The 20,938-nt window shown below is 40.5% G+C and overlaps 1 protein-coding gene across 3 annotated transcripts in view; it reads right to left on the minus strand.

Annotated features, from left to right (window-relative positions):
• cntn5 (contactin 5) overlaps positions 1–20,938 on the minus strand; it is a 442,606-nt gene that overhangs the window by 192,658 nt on the left and 229,010 nt on the right. For all 3 annotated transcript variants that reach the window (XM_077248331.1, XM_077248330.1, XM_077248329.1), the window contains exons 4-5: positions 15,176–15,299; positions 14,286–14,461 (exon numbers count right to left, since the gene is read on the minus strand). In XM_077248331.1, the coding sequence (XP_077104446.1) occupies positions 14,286–14,461; positions 15,176–15,299 (300 nt within the window). The remainder of the gene's footprint in view (positions 1–14,285; positions 14,462–15,175; positions 15,300–20,938) is intronic.

Genomic DNA, 20,938 nt, shown 5'->3' on the forward strand with positions numbered 1-20,938 from the left:
CGGGGACTAGTGGCGACAGGGACGAACGGGGAAACAGTCCGGGGATGAGACATGACAGAGGAGACAGGGGAAACAAACGTATGACCGGAGACAGCGGGGACTGCCGCAGCAGGTAGTGGAACGGAGACAAGGGGATTATCAGGCGGTAGGGGGGCGGGAACAAGAACAGAGCTCCCAGAGGTAGACCCAGAATCAACGCTCCAGAACTCCCGATTCGGTGACCGCCATAGGCTCTGAAACTCCCCCCTTGGCGGCAGGCTCGGGTGCAGCGCTCTCGGCGGCAGGCTCGGGTGCAGCGCTCTCGGCGGCAGGCTCGGGTGCAGCGCTCTCGGCGGCAGGCTCGGGTGCAGCGCTCTCGGCGGCAGGCTCGGGTGCAGCGCTCTCGGCGGCAGGCTCGGGTGCAGCGCTCTCGGCGGCAGGCTCGGGTGCAGCGCTCTCGGCGGCAGGCTCGGGTGCAGCGCTCTCGGCGGCAGGCTCGGGTGCAGCGCTCTCGGCGGCAGGCTCGGGTGCAGCGCTCTCGGCGGCAGGCTCGGGTGCAGCGCTCTCGGCGGCAGGCTCGGGTGCAGCGCTCTCGGCGGCAGGCTCGGGTGCAGCGCTCTCGGCGGCAGGCTCGGGTGCAGCGCTCTCGGCGGCAGGCTCGGGTGCAGCGCTCTCGGCGGCAGGCTCGGGTGCAGCGCTCTCGGCGGCAGGCTCGGGTGCAGCGCTCTCGGCGGCAGGCTCGGGTGCAGCGCTCTCGGCGGCAGGCTCGGGTGCAGCGCTCTCGGCGGCAGGCTCGGGTGCAGCGCTCTCGGCGGCAGGCTCGGGTGCAGCGCTCTCGGCGGCAGGCTCGGGTGCAGCGCTCTCGGCGGCAGGCTCGGGTGCAGCGCTCTCGGCGGCAGGCTCGGGTGCAGCGCTCTCGGCGGCAGGCTCGGGTGCAGCGCTCTCGGCGGCAGGCTCGGGTGCAGCGCTCTCGGCGGCAGGCTCGGGTGCAGCGCTCTCGGCGGCAGGCTCGGGTGCAGCGCTCTCGGCGGCAGGCTCGGGGACTGAGGGCAAGACAGGACGGACAGGGACTTCAAGGATCTTGACTAGACACGACAAATAATCAGACAGGGTCCTGGCAGCTATGATGGCAGGCATTTCATGTTGGGACGAAACAGACTGCAAAACTGCATCAGCCGCTCGATCGGCCGTGGCTCTCATGGGAGGCATCACTGCATCAGATCTCTCCCTCTCAACCGCGGGCTCAGGAATCGCGCTTCCAGCAGCAGATTCAGGACAAGCGTTCACAGATGCTGCCTCAGGAACAGCGGTCACAGCTGCAGACTCAGGAACAGCGCTTGGCGTTGCAGCCTCCGGAACAGCGCTCTCAGCCACAGATTCTGGAACAACGCTTACAGTTGTAGCCTCAGGAACAGCGCTTACAGTCGCAGCTTCATTAACAGCACTCGCGGCAGCAGACTCAGGAGAAGATGGCGATGGGAAACAGGAAGCTCCCTTCTTTCTCCTCTCTCGTTGGCCGCGGGGCAATGGTCACAGCAGGGCTCGCGATCGGCGAAACGGGAACAGGGAAGACCACTTCTGGTTGGGAGAGGTCAGATGACGATGACTCCGAGGGGGAATCCAAGAAACCCGTCTCCCTCGTTGACCACGGAGGTCAGCGGGTGTGGAAGACGCTTCTGGAGTCGAAACGAGGTGAGCCTGGTTCTCTAGCGTGACCACCGCTAATACACGACCCTCCGGGATCACGGGCAGCGTGCCGGGTGAAGGCGACATGGTGGGAGCCTGCGAATCCTTCTTTGACAAGCAGGCCACCATATCCGGGAACGGGCGGCGAACCAGACTCTCCCGTTCAGCCAGAGAAGGCAGAACGTTTAGGCCCGCGATGAGGTAGCGATTTACTAGAGTCTCAGGCAAGAAGAACCGCCTCTCCTCCGCGACCCGGGCGTACTGTCTCAAGGTCCGCTCACCCTGGGAAGGAAACTGAAGCTATCCATTCCTGGAATCAGAAATCGCCTCCTGCCACCAATGTGCAAGATCGTCAGGATGATCGTCAGGCATACGGTCTGCTGGGTTCTGTTGTGGTCGGTTCATTCTGTTATGTGGATGCAGGAGATGAACCCACATGCAGACAGAGTGCGATGAACACAAGGTTTATTGGTAACAAACAAGAAAACAAAACCCACAAGGTGGCAAAATACAGACAGGGCAGGGAAACTTAGACTGACAAGACTAGACTACGACTATACAAAAACAAACAATACTACTAATAAAATGTTCACAACGACACAACCTTCCACAAAGTACTCACAGGTAAGATAAGCACAGAGAATGATACCCACATTGTTTGCCACAATGAACCAACACAGGACAGCAAACACAAGGGGATTAAATAGGGAACACTAATGACGAGGACAGGTGAAACTGACTAGACAATAATGACAAGACGAGGATAACAAGGGGGCGGGGTTACGTAATGAGACAACACAAGCACATGGCCCAACAAAAGGCCATGTGCTTGTACACAAAACATGGGTGTGTCATGATTCTGCCACAAGACCAGAGAAATCAAAAGACATGATGGCAGAATCATGACATGAATATATTAAATATGTTCTTCCTGTTTTATATATTTTAACCAGTGCTAATTTAAATAAAATGAATGAATTTAAATGGATGAATAAACAAACATTTTGCCCAATTGTTATTTTCTTTATTTGTCTTTATTTATTATATTTGCAATGAACGTTTAGTTACCTTTACATAATTAAAAATGGGTGTCTCAACTGTACCATGGTACTGTCTCAACTGTACCACAAATGGGTACAGTTGAGACAAAAAGCACCTTGATTGATAATATCTTAGTCTACAAGCTAATGAAATGTCATGTGGCATGTCATGTGGAAATTCACTTTTTTCAGAATCTATTTTTGTGTGAAAAATCAAAACGCAAATAGTCTCAACTGTACTCAGTCTACCTACAGAAGATCTACTCAAACAAGTTTAGCTATAATGTGAGCGCTTCCCAATGAGGAAAGGACAGGGCAAGGGTGAAAATCTCGTTCTAATTAAATGTAGGCTAAAATTAAAATGTAAAAACAGATCAAATAATTTATTTGTCAAAATGTTGTTTCATTTAAGTTCATAATTATTCTATAAATGTTATTTAGTTTAACAGCAGCACCACAAATCACTGTGGTTCGAGATTTATTTGAATAATAATATAATAACAGTATACTGTCCTTGTCCAGAAAGGCAATAAAGACATCATCAAAGTAGTCCATGTGACCTCAGTGGGTTAGTTAGAATTTTTTGAAGCATCGAAAATACATTTTGTTCCAAAAATAACAAAAACGACGACTTTATTCAGCATTGTATTCTCTTCCGGTTCTGTTGTCAATCCGCGCTCATGAGTCCGCTGACGTAAAACGAGCTGACGTGTTATCTGGTGCGCCCGAGCTTCGTTTACAGTCTGAGGGAGAGACGCACGCTGTAAACAAAACAATCTTTGCAAACATTTCTAAGGATTTCGACACAGGGGAAGACTTGCATTTTTTTTTAACCAGACATATTTATTTGAACCCGAATACACGGACGCACCAGATAACACATCAGCAGCGTCTTACGTCAGCAGCGTCACTGGCCTCGTGAACGCGGATTGACAACAGAACCGGAAGAGAATACAATGCTGAATAAAGTCTAACTAACCCCCTGAGGTCACGTGGACTACTTTGATGATGTTTTTATTGCCTTTCTGGACAAGGACAGTATACCGTACATAGATTTTCAATGGAGGGACAGAAAACTCTCGGACTAAATCTAAAATATCTTAAACTGTGTTCCGAAAATGAACGGAGGACTTACGGGCTAGGAACGACATGAGGGTGAGTCATTAATGACATAATTTTCATTTTTGGGTGAACTAACCCTTTAAGTGTGAATTGTGACTTCTCTTTGTTTTAAGTCAGTCTCAAAGTCAGATAGCCTGTGGGGGGGTTTGGAGGGACAGTTAATTTGCTTTGTCGTGCGTGCAGGACAATATAGGTGTTAATGTTCCGTCTTTAATGTGGAGAGAGTCGGATAGCCAGCGAGATGAGCATGCAAAGGCAAAATTCTTTTAAGGATAAATCTCTCGATGTGTCCAAATGTAGGCCCTATCTTATTAAATTATAAATATTGTAGTTTATTTTTTGTATTTCAAGTTTTTTCACACAAAATTTCAATTGAAGTGTTCAATCCAGTTGTTTCAACTGGTTTTGTAGAGTTTTAGAATGTTTGAGCAGTGTGTATGATTGTCAACAATCTGGCATTAACTAAACATGAATTGTTGACGAAACGCGTACATGCCAAGAAACGAATGGGAGTGAGCAATACATTTAATTCTCGATCAACCTTGTTTTATTGTAATGTGAATTAAAAAAGGCAATGCTGTGTCTTTGAAGCAACAAAGGTTAAATAATTTGTTAGTATTTTTTGTTGTTGTGTGTTTTTTATGGATGACACGCAGCGATATATACAGTATTATCAGCTGTATGATGTGTTTTTACCCTGAAATGTTTAATTTCGATAGAGACCTGGCGCGCGCAGTGACGGAGACAAAATAAACTTGCTAAAAAGAGATCCAGCGCGAAAGAGAGGCAAAGAAAAAGTTAGTTAGTCTGTTTTTTTGTGTAGCAAAGTCAACAAAATTTGTCTTTTTTTCTGATCTGTTTTGACAAATTTCTTCTGTTGCTATGGCCTATGGCTTCTGCTGCTATGCTATGGTATCACTGTCATTCATCTCAATTTCGTGAATTATTCACAAAACAATAATTTTGCAGATTAAAGACGAGCTTCTTCATTTTCATTTTCTGACGCGATCGGCTGACAATCTTCCTTCATCAGTTTTGTCGTCTGTGCAGCAGCTCTACTGGAATGTAGCAAATTTATGTTGTAATATGCCATTGATAATTAAAGAAAACACTTGACTTTAAATAAATAAACTGTTAATAAACTTGCTAATAAACGATTACCTATTTAAGCATCAAGAACGGAAAAACATAAACACTGTTGGCCAACATCGGTTATCAGCATGTAGGCTACAATGAGGTTCGATCTCGGATCGCTTGAAGCTCCGTGAGGCTCATGTTGTTGCACTGACCACAGAGCTACCGTCTGAATGCTGTTAAAGGGATAGTTCACCCAAAAATGAAAATTCTGTCAGTATTTACTCACCCTCATGTTGTTCCAACCCCGTAAGACCTTCGTTCATCTTTGGAACACAAATTAAGATATTTTTGATTAAATCTGAGAGCTGAATCACTCCTCCATACTCCTCCTTAGGCTTCTTCAGGGATTGAAACTTGCCAGCCAAGACATTGTTAAAATAGTCCAAGTGACTACAGTGGCTCAATCTTAAGTTTATCAAGCGACGAGAATACTTTTTGTGCGCAAAAACAAACAAACATAATGAATTTATTTCAACTATTCATTTCCTCCTCTGTGGGCCTCTAGTCAGTTAACGTAGTGTTATTGCGAAGACCTACGTCACACGTAGGCTCACTATTGGCCGACGCTGGTCATGTGTGTGATGCGTGTAACGTACAACAACAGAAGCTTCCGCTACACTAGTGAACTGACTCGAGGCCCACAGAGAAGGAAATGTATAGTTGAAATAAATTCGTTATTTTTGGGGGTTTTTGCGCACAAAAAGTATTCTCGTCGTTTTATAAACTTAGGATTGAGCCACTGTAGTCACTTGGACTATTTTAACGATGTCTTTAATAACTTTTCGGGGAACAAGCTTCAATCCCTTAAGAAGCCTATGGAGGAGTGATCCAGCTCTCAGATTTTCAGATCTGATCAGATCAGATCTCAGATGAACGAAGGTCTTACAGGGTTGGAACAACATGAGGGTGAGTAAATACTGACAGAATTTTCATTTTTGGGTGAACTATCCCTTTAAGATAAGGTATTTTATGCTCTTGCAAAGCCTCATTGATGTAGCCTAATATGTTTCTATTGCAATGTTTTATGTTGAAATGATTTCATTATTTATTCCATTTAATTTCAGTAATTTCAGTATTGTGATTATAATTCGTTTAACTACAATGTTTCGCTTAAATTCATCCGCTACCAGCTTTCAATCGCTCTGAATGAGCCGCAGCGCGGCGGCAGATTACACAATAGAGAGAATAACCTGACACTTTTCAAAGTCTGTGATTGTAGCGCCTCTTAGCGGTAAAAGGCAGCAAATACACACCCGCAATTTACCGCCGCGGGAACGGCGTATTATTTTCTTGTAAAATGTACTCAACCATGATAATGTTTGGAATTTTTTTACAAATTCGAGTTGAGATTCATATCAATGATTTTAGAATCTATCAGCCAATCAATTAGTTGTCGGTTAGCGTTACGTCCTGTATTGTTTTGGGAGGGCTCGTCATAAAAAAAAAGTTTTTCTCCTTTGTTGAGGAGTGAGATGTGTGTTAGCTGGCTACAGGCAGAATTTTGTGTGAATGTTAGGTTGAGCAAATTTAGTCTGGTGGCACATTGTGATGAGGTTTGATGGTGTTTAACTTGCAGAGCTTTGTGGATAATCCCTCATTAGAGGTGATTGATAAATGCAGGAAAGTTGAATTGTTATTAATAGCTAACCACTTCCAAGTTGTTATGCCCCAAACAATTTTTGAAAAAGAAAATTAAAGCTGAATTAATTGATTGCTTAATCAGTTCTGGAGTTTAAAGCTTGCCTGGGGTAAACTGAAGAGCAGATCTTGCCGGCGAGGAGCAGAATGCTGGGAAACTGGGTAAAGGGGAAGGTGAGTTAGTCGCAGCTGAGGCGAAAGCTAACATTGTGGCAACTCTTCCACCTTTTGAACCCTTTTACCAGGCACTCCCAGGTCGAAAGGGGAGGCACAGATGAGAGTGCGGATCGTACGGCTCCGGATGGAAGCTCGAGAGAGAGCACAAATTCGCCAGCAGAGCTAGATCTGCATCTACAGGTGTGCAAGCTCGAAATTGAAGCCGTTAAGGAGGTTAAGCTTCGACAGTTGAACATCGAGATGGCGAAGGCTGCAGCGGTGTGATCGTCTAGCGGAACTCCTCATCGGTAAGTGACAATTCATATAATTCGAGTTCCGCCACTTTTGTTGTGGGCAAGCACATTGCTTTAGTGCCAAGTTTTCGTGAATCGGAAGTGGATAGCTATTTTAACGCCTTTGAAAAGATTGCAACTTCTTTGGTCTGGCCAAAAGATCATTACTGTTGCAATGTAAGTTGGCTGGGAAAGCTTTGGAGGTTTATTCAACCCTGTCATTAGAAGATGTGGTTAAGCTAGCCTTACTTAAAGCTCATGAGTTAATTCCAGAGGCCTATAGGCAGCAGTTTCGTACTCGTAAGAAGAACGCCAGTCTTCACATGATTTACATCTCACAACACATAGAGCAAAGTTATTTAACACAATAGATTATGAGCCGGTGCTAACCCATGTATTTATGTTTATTAGGTAGTGCAGTTAATGGCGTCCTACGCTCAAGATATTTTCTTTCCTGTTTTCTTCACTTAAGTTTAGCGTTTGTGCTTGGGTTTAGTTAATGTGTTTTATTTATTTATTTTCTTTAGCACTGCTCTTGCCCCTTACTTTATAATAATCTTTTATGTTGTATATAATTTGTAAATAGATGTTCATTGTCTTGGAAGTATATTTGGTTCACTGATTATTATATTATTGGGTGTTTTGTTACATCAAATTATCCTTCTTACTAAAAGCAAGTACAAATTAAGTTTTGGTCTCTGCCTGTTTCTTAATTTCACACATCACATTTCCTAAAGCACAAAGAGAAATCAACAGGCGCAACACCTGTGTTTAAAACTCATACAGGAGGCTGCACAAAATGAAAAAGAATAAGATCAAAGCTTCATTTTTCCATGAAAAACGAAAGCATCTGGTGCAAAAATAGAAGACACCTCTCTGGGACTATAGACAGACAGAAATAATGTTTAAGAGAGAGCAATTCAATAGTTTATGTCTTATTTATGTGAAGCGGGCGGCTGACAGGGTGTGCTATTGGAATGCAGAAAATGTCTGTTGGTTCTCCCCGACTCCATGGCAGGAAAGAAGGATCGGTATGAGCTGTGTAATATATGGCCTTGGAAAAGTGATCTCCTCCAACAAACTGTCACGAGAGAACTGGGATGGAGAGGCTGGGAATCCCATTGTAACAGAGCAGATTATTGATTTATCAGGCGCTGTCACTGCCGCCTTCTTGTTCTCCATATCAGCGTGTTATCCCTGCCCCTCGTCAATTTACTCTAGACATATGAATTATAACTAATCAATGCTCTCCACTGTAGTCTAAATGGGAAAATAGATTTTCTTTTGTTGTTCCTACATGGTCAAAGGAAAATATGTGACAAATGACATATCTTTAGACATCTAGGGTCAAGAAACATGAGAGTGGGATGACACGTGATTTTTTTTTTCTCTCGTTTTATTTCTTTCTTCGCTTGCTAATGTAACTGGTGGTAAATTATGAGGGCAGCCGGTCCTGCTAAAATTGGCTTTATTTACACGAAAAGTACGCAATGGATTCTCGGGATGAGCGTCATAAAAAAGGGCCACATAAAGATAATGGACCCCTTTGATAGAAGTTGGGATAGAAAAGATAAAAATCTGTTGACTGGGTTTCTTTCTTCTTTTGCATCTCGTATTTTCCTGACCCTTCATCTTGCATGGTAAAATGAGACCTTTGTAGGGTAAATCGATATTCATCTGTTCTCAACTATAAGGGAGGATGGGAGATAAGATAAGAATCTGCAAGAATTGGTGCACTCATTTCAATAATTGTGTGGCAGTCTAAGACAATTCATGACCTTTTTAAGGGGTAATTTAAGCTTCATGCATCTTTATTGATCGGACTGCCATTCGACTGGGTGTGTACTTTTTACACAAGGCGACAAAGTCTAGTATTCACATGCGATATGGAAATATAAAAACTGGGTAACACTTTATTTTAATGGTCCCTTTTGAACATTCTTTTGACTGTAAGTAACTCTGCAATTACATATCAACTAATTCTCATTAAAGTATTAGTAGACACCTAAATATCTTCTAACTGTTTATTGTGATGGTCCTCAAACAGACATTCTACTAACTATAAGTAACATTGCAAGTATGTGGTAATGAACATACACCGTTTTGTTATTGTGAATAATTCTAGAAACTTTATTATATGAATGGTTTATTTTTTTAGAACAGATGGTGTTTTTCAAATAACACTAAAAATGTTATACAAACATTTGTTTACTCATACACCTTTTCACATTTTTATTTGGATTAAAACAACAGCCTAGCAAAAGAAATCTAGATGTTGGTTGAAAATGTTCTGATTCTTTATGATTGTTCTGTATACTTCTCTTCTTTAGTACTTAAACAATTGTACATTGTTTAATGAGTATTTTTTGTTATTCAACAAAAAAGTTATGAATTTATGTATTAATTATTATTAGCTATTAAAACTAGCAAAGTCTAGTGTATCTTGGATGAAATGTACACTTGGGATTTTCATGTCAAAATAGGTATAACCTCAGTAAAAGTGCATAAAAGTTTAAATATGGCCATATTTCCGTACCAGACTCATAATAAGTAAATGGTTAGGGTTAGCATTTTTTTTTTTTATAGATAAATAAACTCAAGGTCACATTCTATTCCATTATCTGTTCCATTACATATATATTTATGAAGAACATTCTCTCCATTTACTGTCCTGAACATGTTTTTTTTCCCTTTATCCAACTTACCAATTTACAATCCATTAGTGATTCAAAACTGATTTTCCGTCAGAAATGTCAAAACATGCGCAACTGTGCCACACGCAGTGAATCATTTAATGAATGGGACTGAATGTATTTTTTGGTAAAGTTAACAGCAGTGATTAGGTTTACAGGAAATGCTCAAGTTCATTTCTGCTTTGAGGTCAAGTTAGTCAAGTCAACTAAAATCAAAACAATTGACATCATTGCCTGTTAATAAATTTATAGACTCGAAGCTTTTAATTTTATTCATTCTTAAAAATGGTTTAAATATGAGGTTTATTTATAAAAATAAAAATAAAAAATTGTAAAAACGTTTTGAAGATGTAGTACATATTAATACATGCAGGGAAATAACATGTTATGCTGTAAGTCATCTGTTGTTGTTAATATTATTATTTTAATGTTTACCCCAACATCTGAATGCGATTTCAGCTAAGAGGGACCCAACCACCAACCTAAGTGGAACACAGTTTCATTTTGGATGCTGGCTCCCCTAAGAAATATAAATGCACCCCGAGTAGAGTGTCCTAGTGTCGCGTCTGATAGTGCTGATACTTTTCTTTGTTGTTTGTTGGTTTTCGATATTAAACTTCGTGAAATTATTTCAGTGTGTGTATCAGTACTTTTAGAACATTTTTAATAATACTGTGATAATATTGATAACCACAATCATTTTGGTCACTCTAATCGTGAGATAACATTTTCATACCTTTTCATCTCTGGTCAGTTGTTTCATAATCAAATGTAACTTTGTCCCAAATGGCTTTGTGTTCTTGCAATGTTGTGGGCTTGCGGCAACCCCGTCAAGTATACAGGTCTGTGATACCTAGTGATCCAATTGTGAAGGGTGCTCAGGAGCTACTATGGCATCAAGGCCTTTAAATATAAAGCACAGGCCTAAAGGCTGATTTATACTTCTGCGTCGGACCTACGCCGGAGCCTCTAGGCCGTAGACTACGCTTTGGTTTTAATTTATACTTCCGCGTCGTTGTCCGCGTTGACACACACAGAGGGAGCATGTGAAACCCGAGGGAGCGGTTTGAGCAAACCAATCACAGCGCTTGCGTCGGCGTAGAATTGACGCGTTGTTACATTTTTGGAGAGGTGCACGTCAGGGTACGCCGAAGGGTACGCGCGCTACGCACAGCCTAGGACGTAGCTACGGCGTAAGTTCGACGCAGAAGTATAAATTGGGGTTAAATCTCTCAAATTTAGACTATTTCTAGTTCAAGAAAATCCAGTTCCTGATGGCACTGTTTTCTGTGGTCAAACAGAGTGGAGTTCTGAACAGACCCGCCCTATGTACATATCCACAGGCTTGCTCTTTCAAGCCATGATGCCTAAGTCACATTCTTCCACTTTGGAGAGGTCTGCTGAGAGAAGGCTGGATCTCAGAAAGGAGTGAGATCAGAGACACTCCCTCTGCCTGCAGACTTCAAAGCTTGGTCTGATAACTAACTTGAACCAGGGAGTTATGCTCCTCAAAACAAAGAGACAGAAAAAAAAGGCCCAACAGGGAATGCTTTGGGGGTACAACTGTGAAAGGAATACAGACTAGTGTTTTTCTGTCTTTATCTCCCTCTTTCTTAAATAAAAATACATTTTTGAATCTCCAGGGGAGCTGTGGATACTCTGTGCACACCAACCGGTTTCCCTGGCAAGAGTTGTGAGAGGTCTCTTACCAAGAGAGGGCTGTGACATCCATGGCCGGGCTGAAAGCCTAGGCCTCTCTCCAAACGGCCCAGTTGACCATCTCTGGGAAACTCATGCCTGGCTTCCTCAATCAAAGACAGCAAACAAAGAGATCCGAGCTAAATGTTCCCCTACCGCTGGCTGGCCAATAAAGCTGTTTGCATTTCATGAACCGAGACCTCAACCAATGCACTCCAGACTGGGAATCATTTCCTTTAATCATTTTGAAATTGCACAGCAGTAGCTGCCAACAGATATCAGCTCTTGCGGCTTTTAAGTGCACTTCAGCTTGCTCAGGTCTTGAATGTTTAAGAGAAAGTCTAAAAGATTCAGAGTGAATCCTGATCGGGGTGTGTTTCCCAAATAACGGACGTAATACGTTACTTAACTACAATGGTATGATGCCTTGTTGGAGAAACTAACTAGCTAACATGACTGTTTTCCGAAAGTGTAGGAACTTTGTCGCACATCCGTCATTCGTACCACATTGGTTAGAACTCTTGACATCATGCAGCCGGTGAGTGATGACCGTACCAAGTACCAAGTGATTTTGATAATTCATTGATTCAACCCAGTTAATTGCTGAAAATAATTAACACAGTAGCAGAGGAGTACTTTAATAATTTTGATCTCTGTTGTTTTTCTTCATTTCCAGATGTTTCCAGTGTATTGCTTTATTTTGCTTTTAACTTTTTAAGTCTACATGTCATACTAAGAAGAAATTATGCTTCTAACAACAGATCGAATATGATTTCGGGAAACACCAAATCGTTTAGCTATGTTAATATTGACACACCTTTAAACTGTAGTTTAAACTTTAAACTGTAAAAACTAACAATGCTTTTGGGAAATGCACTCCATTACTCTTTGGCAGAATTGAGACTATCTGATAACAAATTATATGCAAACTTTTAACCAACTACATACAAACTGATAACCAACTATACTATTACATGAAAAACAAACCTTTTTAATACTCAACAAAGAGTGAGAAAATCGGCTTGGCCATCATGAATAAAATTAACTTGTTTGCATTTTCTTAGTGTTACTATGCATGATTCATCAGTTATTCCAAAATATGCCTTTTTATTTTTAAACTAAGTCCCACTTTTGACGATCAAATCAATTCTCATTTGAAGAAAATCAAGTCACACCCTACATTTTCTCATTGAATTTACTGTTTCACTCGCTAATACATAAGCGAGTTAAAGTAAAATAGATTGTGAACAGCGTTTCACGTTGGCTTTGGTGGCAAGGTGCATTAATGGTTCATTCATTTTATCGTAACCTCATTGCGCATGGACGCAGCACCGTGACAGACTCATGAGATCACCCCCTGCCAATAAGAATGAATGATCCTTGGGTGTCCAACAGGATGATGAATGGTGGCCATTTGTTATGTGGAGGCCTGGGAAAAGCTCTGCATCCCAATGTCTGCTGCCAGGAGCTTTCCTTTGTCTCTCCGACAGGCCTTCAGAATGGGCACACAATGAGTGGAGCAAGGTTATAGCCAAGCGATGGACAAGGACGACAGAAAAAACAAAAACAAAAAAAACAACAGAACAGTGTGTTCATGCAGGCTGGCAGCTAATATGGAGACTCAAAGAAAAGACCGGATGACTTTAGGATCTTGTTTGCAGTGTTCTTTTTGATGGAAAAAGAGCAGAAAATGCAAGGCGGAATCCATTCTTCATGTAGGCGAGAGAACACGAGCGAACACCTCTTCAATGCTTCAATGTTACTGTTTGGGAAGCGAAAAACAGGCTTCCTAACCACAGCTATAATACATTTACTGCCCGTAAGAATGTTACATCACACATACACTAAGTGTTCGTTTTTCTACAAAAAAACACCATGGGCAGTGAATAGTGAAGTACACAATCCCGTCGGGTACGCCAATAAGGCTAGTATGGCCATCGCTCTTGGGGAAACTGTAAGCAAAACTAACAATGTGTTTTCCAGCAAGCAATTGTGCCTCTAGCTCCACACTGCATGCTTCCGTGGCTTGTGATGATATTTTGGAGGGAAGCCAAGGGATTAATAGGGAAATAAATACGTTTTTTGCTCTTCTTTCAGAAAGCAAAGCGTTAAGGGCACTTTCCCAAGTAATGGAGACAACTTTGGGGCTACATTTTAAGGAAAGGAACAAAACATCATGGTGACACCTTTAACTGCATTTACTTTTAATCAGTAACATTAGTAGGAGGCCGTCTTAGGGTGGGCATTTGGGTATGCTGGTTGGGCATAATATCAATATGAAATATAGAAATAAAAATAAACTTTTCACTCTAATGCCTAATGCTTCCACAATGCTACTTTGTACTATGGTGGTTAAGAATTGACTTACAGTACATCTTTCTACGGGAAACACACATCAGATCAATGCTGAATCAAATAGATGGAAAGAGTTGGCTCTATTTAAATCAGCCCAAATAATTTCAGCAGGGCTATTATAGTTAACTAAAACTAGAACCATAAAAAAAACATAAATAATTCACAATTAATTGAATAAATGTTAACAAAAATTAAATATATTATAAAATATCAAATAAAATTATATTCAAAATATATATTTTAGCTAGTTGCCAAAACAACTTCTCATTTTCATTTAACATGATGTACTAAAAAGACTAAAACTGAATCAAAAATTCATAAAATTCATATGAAAAACAACACAACAAAATGATTATAACTTTCAATAAAATTAAAGTGAAAACATAAATAATAAAAAAAAAATATTAATATCGATAAAAAACTATAAAAGTATCTCCATGCTAAAATAACACTGAATACCAGCATTTAAAATGTATTCAATTACTCACAGGCAAACTGCAGGAGGGCATCTCGACTCAGGACGATGCCAATGCTGTTTTCAGCTCTGCACTGGTATCTTCCAAAATCAATAGCCTCACTCGCATTGTGTATTATTAAGTTCCCATCAATCAAACTGTAGCGGAAATCTGCTTCAGCATCCACATTTGTTCCGTTGATCAGCCAGCTGCAAAAGCAATGACTTAATTAGAAAAACAGAATAAATTATTAGATTCTGAGGGGTAAACAAATAAATAAAGATTTATACAATGAGGTAACTAATTCATGACCACTATGCATAAAATGCTTCTACTTCAGCACTTTTACTGATTGTGTAATTTATGCAACATTTTTCTCGAAAAATTAAATGTATATTTGGGCCTCTTTCTGTTGATGGAATATGGACATCACATTATAGCTTAAGAGCATGTTAGCATACAACTTGATGTGTCTTTAGCATTAATATTAATCTAAATTACGACCCAGAACTCAAAACCACTTCAATGTCTGAGAACTCAGTAAAGCACAGAGTGGATCATTCAACCTCGCTAACACCTGTATTTATTTATGCATAGGCATATAGACTTTCAGCAAATCATATAGGCGGTAAACAGATACATTGATGAAATATTGTCTGTTTCCCAAAGGTTAGAACTTCTGTGAGACTGTAGCACATGTCTGGAGAGTATTGAGTAATATGATGATTCTAGCACATTATATCAGTTCTGATCAGGAATCCACACGAGGAAAGTCCAACATTTGCATCATTAGGATTATTCTAACAGAAATGTCACTTAGACATTATAATAAGGATTCACAGTAAAGCTCCAGAGAAATTAAATGTCATTTATTATCCATTTAATAAAACCTTATCCATGATAATGAAATTAGTAAACCGTACCTGTAGGTCGGAACAGGGTTTCCTCTGGCTTCGCAATTCATTATCACTTTCTTATCATCTGAATCCAGGGAGAAGATTGCATCATCTGGCTCTTGAATGAACACTGGACCAAACTCCTCGCTCTCTGGGGTCGGATGGAAGAAGAAAGCCAAAAATGCGGTGTTATTTCATGCATAAACAAAATTAATCTAACATAATAATAATAATAATTATATTAATATTAATACATGACCTGGATCAGACACTGTTACGACCTGTGTTTATCTAGCTAATTATTTTCTCTATTGCTCTGTTCCTTTTTTTTCTCTCTCTCTAGTTTTTTTTGTTTTGTTTTGTTTTTCTGATTTCTAATAGGTTGCCCAATGATTGGGGTGTACGAATGCCATTGGTTGTCCAGTCAGGGCGTGGTCTTTATAAGGACGCTGCTGGCACTCGTCTGGGAGCTCATTCTTGGTTCGGTCGCATGTGGGTTGAGAGCTCCGGAATCCTTCCTCCGGCCGATCATCAAATTGTGTATTAGAAACTTTAATTAGTTTAAGTGAACGTGCATCTTGTGATAATCTCTGAACCGTTCTCCTAATGTCTAAGCCATCTTAACAGTGTGGAGCGTAGGGGTGTCCTGCCTTGTTTATTTTGTTATTGTTTGTTCTCTGTTTTTTGGGCGGGGAATTAGGTAAGATAAATGTATTTTCTTTTGATATTTGAGTAGGTTATTAATTTCCCCTTTTTTACTTTTATATTCGTTTTGTTTGTTATTTTGGCCTTTTGGATACCCTGAAGATTTGCTCTTTATTTCACTTGTTATTCTTTAATAAATTTCTTACTTTTGCTTCAATTTTGTGCATGAGTTTTTGATTATCGACCGGAGTGATTCGTTGCTGGGATTCCATACCACAACCCAATAATTAATTATTACGCCTCTTTAGTGATTTTATTCCCCTAGAGCCGGGGCGTAATAGACACACATACATTTTTTTCCCAAATCTTTATTTTATGTTAAGTCTCATTGTAAGCAAAATGAGTTAAACTTACAACGATACTCGTCAATAACAGGAATTTTTCTAAGTGTGTTTGATCAAACACAATAAGACACAAAAGAGAAGTCAACTCAGTATTGGCATGCTGTCTGTGAAGTGGCTTTCTGTGAATACACACCCGAAGCACCCACACAAAAAGCCGCTTCACAGACAGCGCGCCAGTACCGAATTGAGTTCTCTTTTGAGTTTTATTGAACTTGAATGGTTTGAAAGCACTTGTATGACTGATTGGCTGATCATAGGATAGGCCTCAATGTAGACCATCTAGCTTCGCCGAGCTGGGGAAAGGAACCCAGAGCCCAGATCATACATAATACAAGGACAAGATATGCGAGTAGTCTGTGGGTTCAAACACTGCAAGGTTTTGCTCTACTATTTCCTTGAGAAAGACTCTTCTGGTGCCTTCAAGTCCTCCTGGGAAATTCCAACTTATGAGTTCAGAAATTGTATAACTCAATACAAAATTTCAGCCATATAATCATAACTTGCTGGGCAAGTTCATATTTCCTTATCTCTTATTAACTTCCTGACAAAGACTAGCCAGTACCACAAAAATAAAAAAAAAGGAAAAAGAGTGAGTAATTAAGGGTGAAAAGCATGCTTTAATCTATGTGTTTAATCATGATTGGGCTACCACAGAGAATGATGGGAAATGTAGTCTTGTCACACAAGCTTGCTGTCTCAAACCAGCTAAATAAGTCACATATTTGGCATACGTTATTGCTATTCATCAAACAAAAAGTACAAACTAAAAGTGCATACAAACTAAAGTATGCCATCAACACTTTTACAAGAAAAGTGTTTTAAAATAAGTCAATTTGCTTACGCCATGGATTTTTAATTGACATGCCCTCAACTGAAGAAAATAAAAACCATGCTTCTCTATGGAAATAATGCCATAGTGTTGATGTGTACTACATACAGTATTTACACGACACCTATGTAGGGTAATTCATTTGGATATGTGGTCTATATATAGGCTATGTATGTCGGACACAAATTGATGTTTTAACAATGCAAAAGAGTTTTAGCTCATTCTACCAGTTGGATCTACACGGCAGACGGTCCACATTAGAAATCCTGTAAACCGTCTCATATATTCAGCCCCCAGGGTGAACTCAATAACATATCTCAGTAGAATAACTGAGAGTCCTTCCAATTAGTAACACTCAGGAGATCTGCTCCGTCGGTGCTCAGTGAGTTTATGCTGAACACTGGGACCAATATTAAATCTCAAATTGTATAACAAACACATGGGACATGCACAATGCATGCTTTGCTATAGTATATGCTTTACTTGGGTGTTTATCATGCTAATACCATTTTTTTTAAATGTAAACATATGTTCCATGCTAAAACCTTTTTTTTTTGGGACGTTATCCTAATACCATCTTTTGGTTAGGTGCCAAGCTAATACCATGTTTCTGCATTAGTATGTTTTGTTTGTGCAAATACCATGTTTTTTGGACATACCGTATACCATGCTAATACAATATTTTTTGGACATGAACAATAAAAAATGTTTTGGGGTGTGTGTGTGTGTGTGTGTGTGTGTGTGTGTGTGTGTGTGTGTGTGTGTGTGTGTGTGTGTGTGTGTGTGTGTGTGTGTGTGTGTGTGTGTGTGTGTGTGAGTGGGGTTCCATGTTAAAACCATTTGTGGATATGTACCATGCTAATACATGTACTAACTAATGTTTTTTTGGGACATGTACTATTTTTTTATTTTTATATTATTTTACATGAGCCATATTAACAATTGTTTTTTGGACATATACCATGGTAACACCATGTTTCTTACACATATCTTGGCTGTACCATATTTTTTGCACACATCATCATCACAAGACTATGTTTTTGGACATTTACCAATATAATACCGAGGTTTCCTAGATATGTGGTGTTGTTCTAAGTAAAATGTAAATACTCTGCTACATGCATATGAATATCATTCAGTATCATGGTATATAAAAGTATCATGGCAGTACAACCAGTGTACCACAGTACCGCCACAATACTTTTTTGTAAGGATGAAGCTGTTCATGAAATGATCAGGGCTCTCTTCCCCCTGTTCAACATCCGCTATGTGATGGCTAAATCTGGCAAATGTTTTTGAGCAGGAACAGAATTAGACCACAGAGATAGAGAAGAGATGAAGGACCTGTGGGCGCAGAGTTCACACATAACCTAGTCATTTGCAGTGGCTTGGGAGTGAGCTATCTAAGCTCTGGCTCTATTATTTATGCTCTGTGCTGCATGCATAATAAATCCCAGTGTGTACAGGCTGCAACATCGCCACTGTCTCGAGCTGCTCTCTGCCCAGGTGTCAGCACACCAGCCTCATATCTGCGGTCTGTGTAGCCAGGCGCTTTACCCAACCATTGAAGGTCTCCAGTACAACCTGCATCATTGCCAGGACAAAAAAACACATTTCTTATACATCACAGTCGGTTTGCATATTGACCAGAAAAAGTGTCACATCCCCACAAGAGAGAAGATATCAGATCCGAAGGGAGGGAATAAATTTGCTACGAGCCTAGCATTGAATTCAGTGTAAACAACATACAATACAGGTAAAAGGGCAAGTGACTTTAATCAAGTAACTATATTATTTAATACAGCTGAATCAACTTAAATACATTAATTAATACAAACCACCAAAACTACATTGTATGAACTAAGTAAGGTAGAAATAACGATTTAAAGTAACAAATTCCAGGTCACTATTTTTTGCAATGTGTTGTGGATGTTTGTCATGCTGTTGCTATGTGGTTGCTAGGGTGTTCAGGGTGGTTTCTAAGTGGTTACGAAATGGCCCAGGTAAAACAAATCCATCCCCAAGCCTATATGATATTCTAGTCTCTCCACTCTTAAAATAAAAGGTGTTTTATAGGTATCTATGACTCCATGAAGAACCTTTAACATTCATGGAACCTTTCCATTGCATAAAAGTCTAAATAGTGAAAAATGTTCTTCAGATTATTACAATGTTCTTCACACTTACAAAATGAAAATGTTCTTTTATGGACTGTCCACTAAAAGGTTTTTTGGGGTACTCAAAATGTGTCTTCACTGTGAAAACCTTCTATTGGAAACATGTTTTTTAAGAGTGCAGATGCGACTCTAGACCTTCAGTTCAAGTCTGTGGGATTCTCCACTCTTTTTTTCACCACACTGAAAACACAAATGTAGGTAGGTTTTACTTTTTGAAACAATTTTCACTCAGAAATTGACAGTTAATGTCACAAGTAATTATAAAGAAACGGCAAGAAACTGAACTAAATGTGAAAATTTGACGTAGAAAGACTGAAATAGTATTTTCTTGTAAAACGCTCTCCAGTAATGTTTGTTTTAATCTGACCTAGAAAAGTAAGACTATTTTCTTTCTTTTTAAGTTGTTTTCTCTCTTACTATTTTTCAAAGTCTGATCACTTAGAAAGTAACAACACACCTCTCGATTTCAGACACATGATTTTATGTATTGTGTCCATAACTCATAAATGATGGCTCAGTAATGATGTCTTCAGTTACACACACACACACACACACACACACACACACACACACACACACACACACACACACACACACACACACACACACACACACACGCACACGCACACGCACACGCACACATTTGAGTGTTGAAATAAAACTATACAAGAGTTATATTACAGTGTACAGGACACCATTTCTACTGTAGAATATGTTTTTCTTTTGGTAGTTAAAAACATCCAACATGTGAGTGACTTTAAACAATACAATATGATTTCACATCTGCCTTCAAAACGAACCCTAAAAATTGTGAGAGAAGAGACCCTCATTTAGTTCATGCTGCTAAGTGCAAAACTGAATTCGACCAATTTGGTAGTCAGCTGTGGTTTCAGTGCATCTGTGCAGACAACAATAGAATATCTTTATGAAAAGCAGTACTTGATTCACTCTAACACTCGGTCCTCTGGTTGCTTCTCGGCTGACTGTGGGCCTTTGAGATTAAAGAGCGCTCCCCCGCACAAACACTCCCACTCGGCCCATATTCTCCCTGTCTCGCTTCCGTCTCCTCAACACCTTTAGTCACCAGTCATTTTCTGTGAATTAGTTACAGATCTGTGTAGCTTGGACAAGCTTTGTGTAATTGGAGATCATTCTCTGACAGAGAAACACAAATGTCTCACTACAATAATAAGGGATTTTTGCATGAATACAATGTGACAGGTTTTTGTAGCTAGATTAAGTCATGTCTGACATAAAGGCATTACACACACGCACATCAATATGAATTATGAATAGACCAATCAGACTCCCTATCATGACCCCTGTTCACCGCCGAAAGTGGAGCAGTGGAAGAAGGTCAGCTGATTCGATGAGTCCTGTTTTATTTTACATCGCATGGATGTATGAGTGCGCTGTTTAACTGGGGAAAAGATGGCACCAGGATGCACTGTGGGATGGCGACAAGCCGGTGGAGGGAGTGTGATGCTCCTGGCAATGTTCTTCTGGGAAACACTGGGTACGGCCATTCATGTGGACGTAAATTTGACACATGCCAACTACCTAAACATTGTTACAGATCAGGTACATTCCTTCATGACAATGGTGTTCCCTGGTGGAAATGGCCTCTTTCAGCAGGATAATGCACCCAGCCACGGTTTGAGGAACATAATGAGGAGTTCAAGGTGTTGCCCTGGCCTCCAAATTCTCCAGATCTCAATCCAATTGAGCATCTGTG

Source organism: Siphateles boraxobius, unplaced genomic scaffold (assembly GCF_051911475.1).
Source record: "Siphateles boraxobius isolate OS27281-9 unplaced genomic scaffold, OSU_SipBor_1 30, whole genome shotgun sequence".
Classification (NCBI taxonomy): Eukaryota; Metazoa; Chordata; class Actinopteri; order Cypriniformes; family Leuciscidae; genus Siphateles; species Siphateles boraxobius.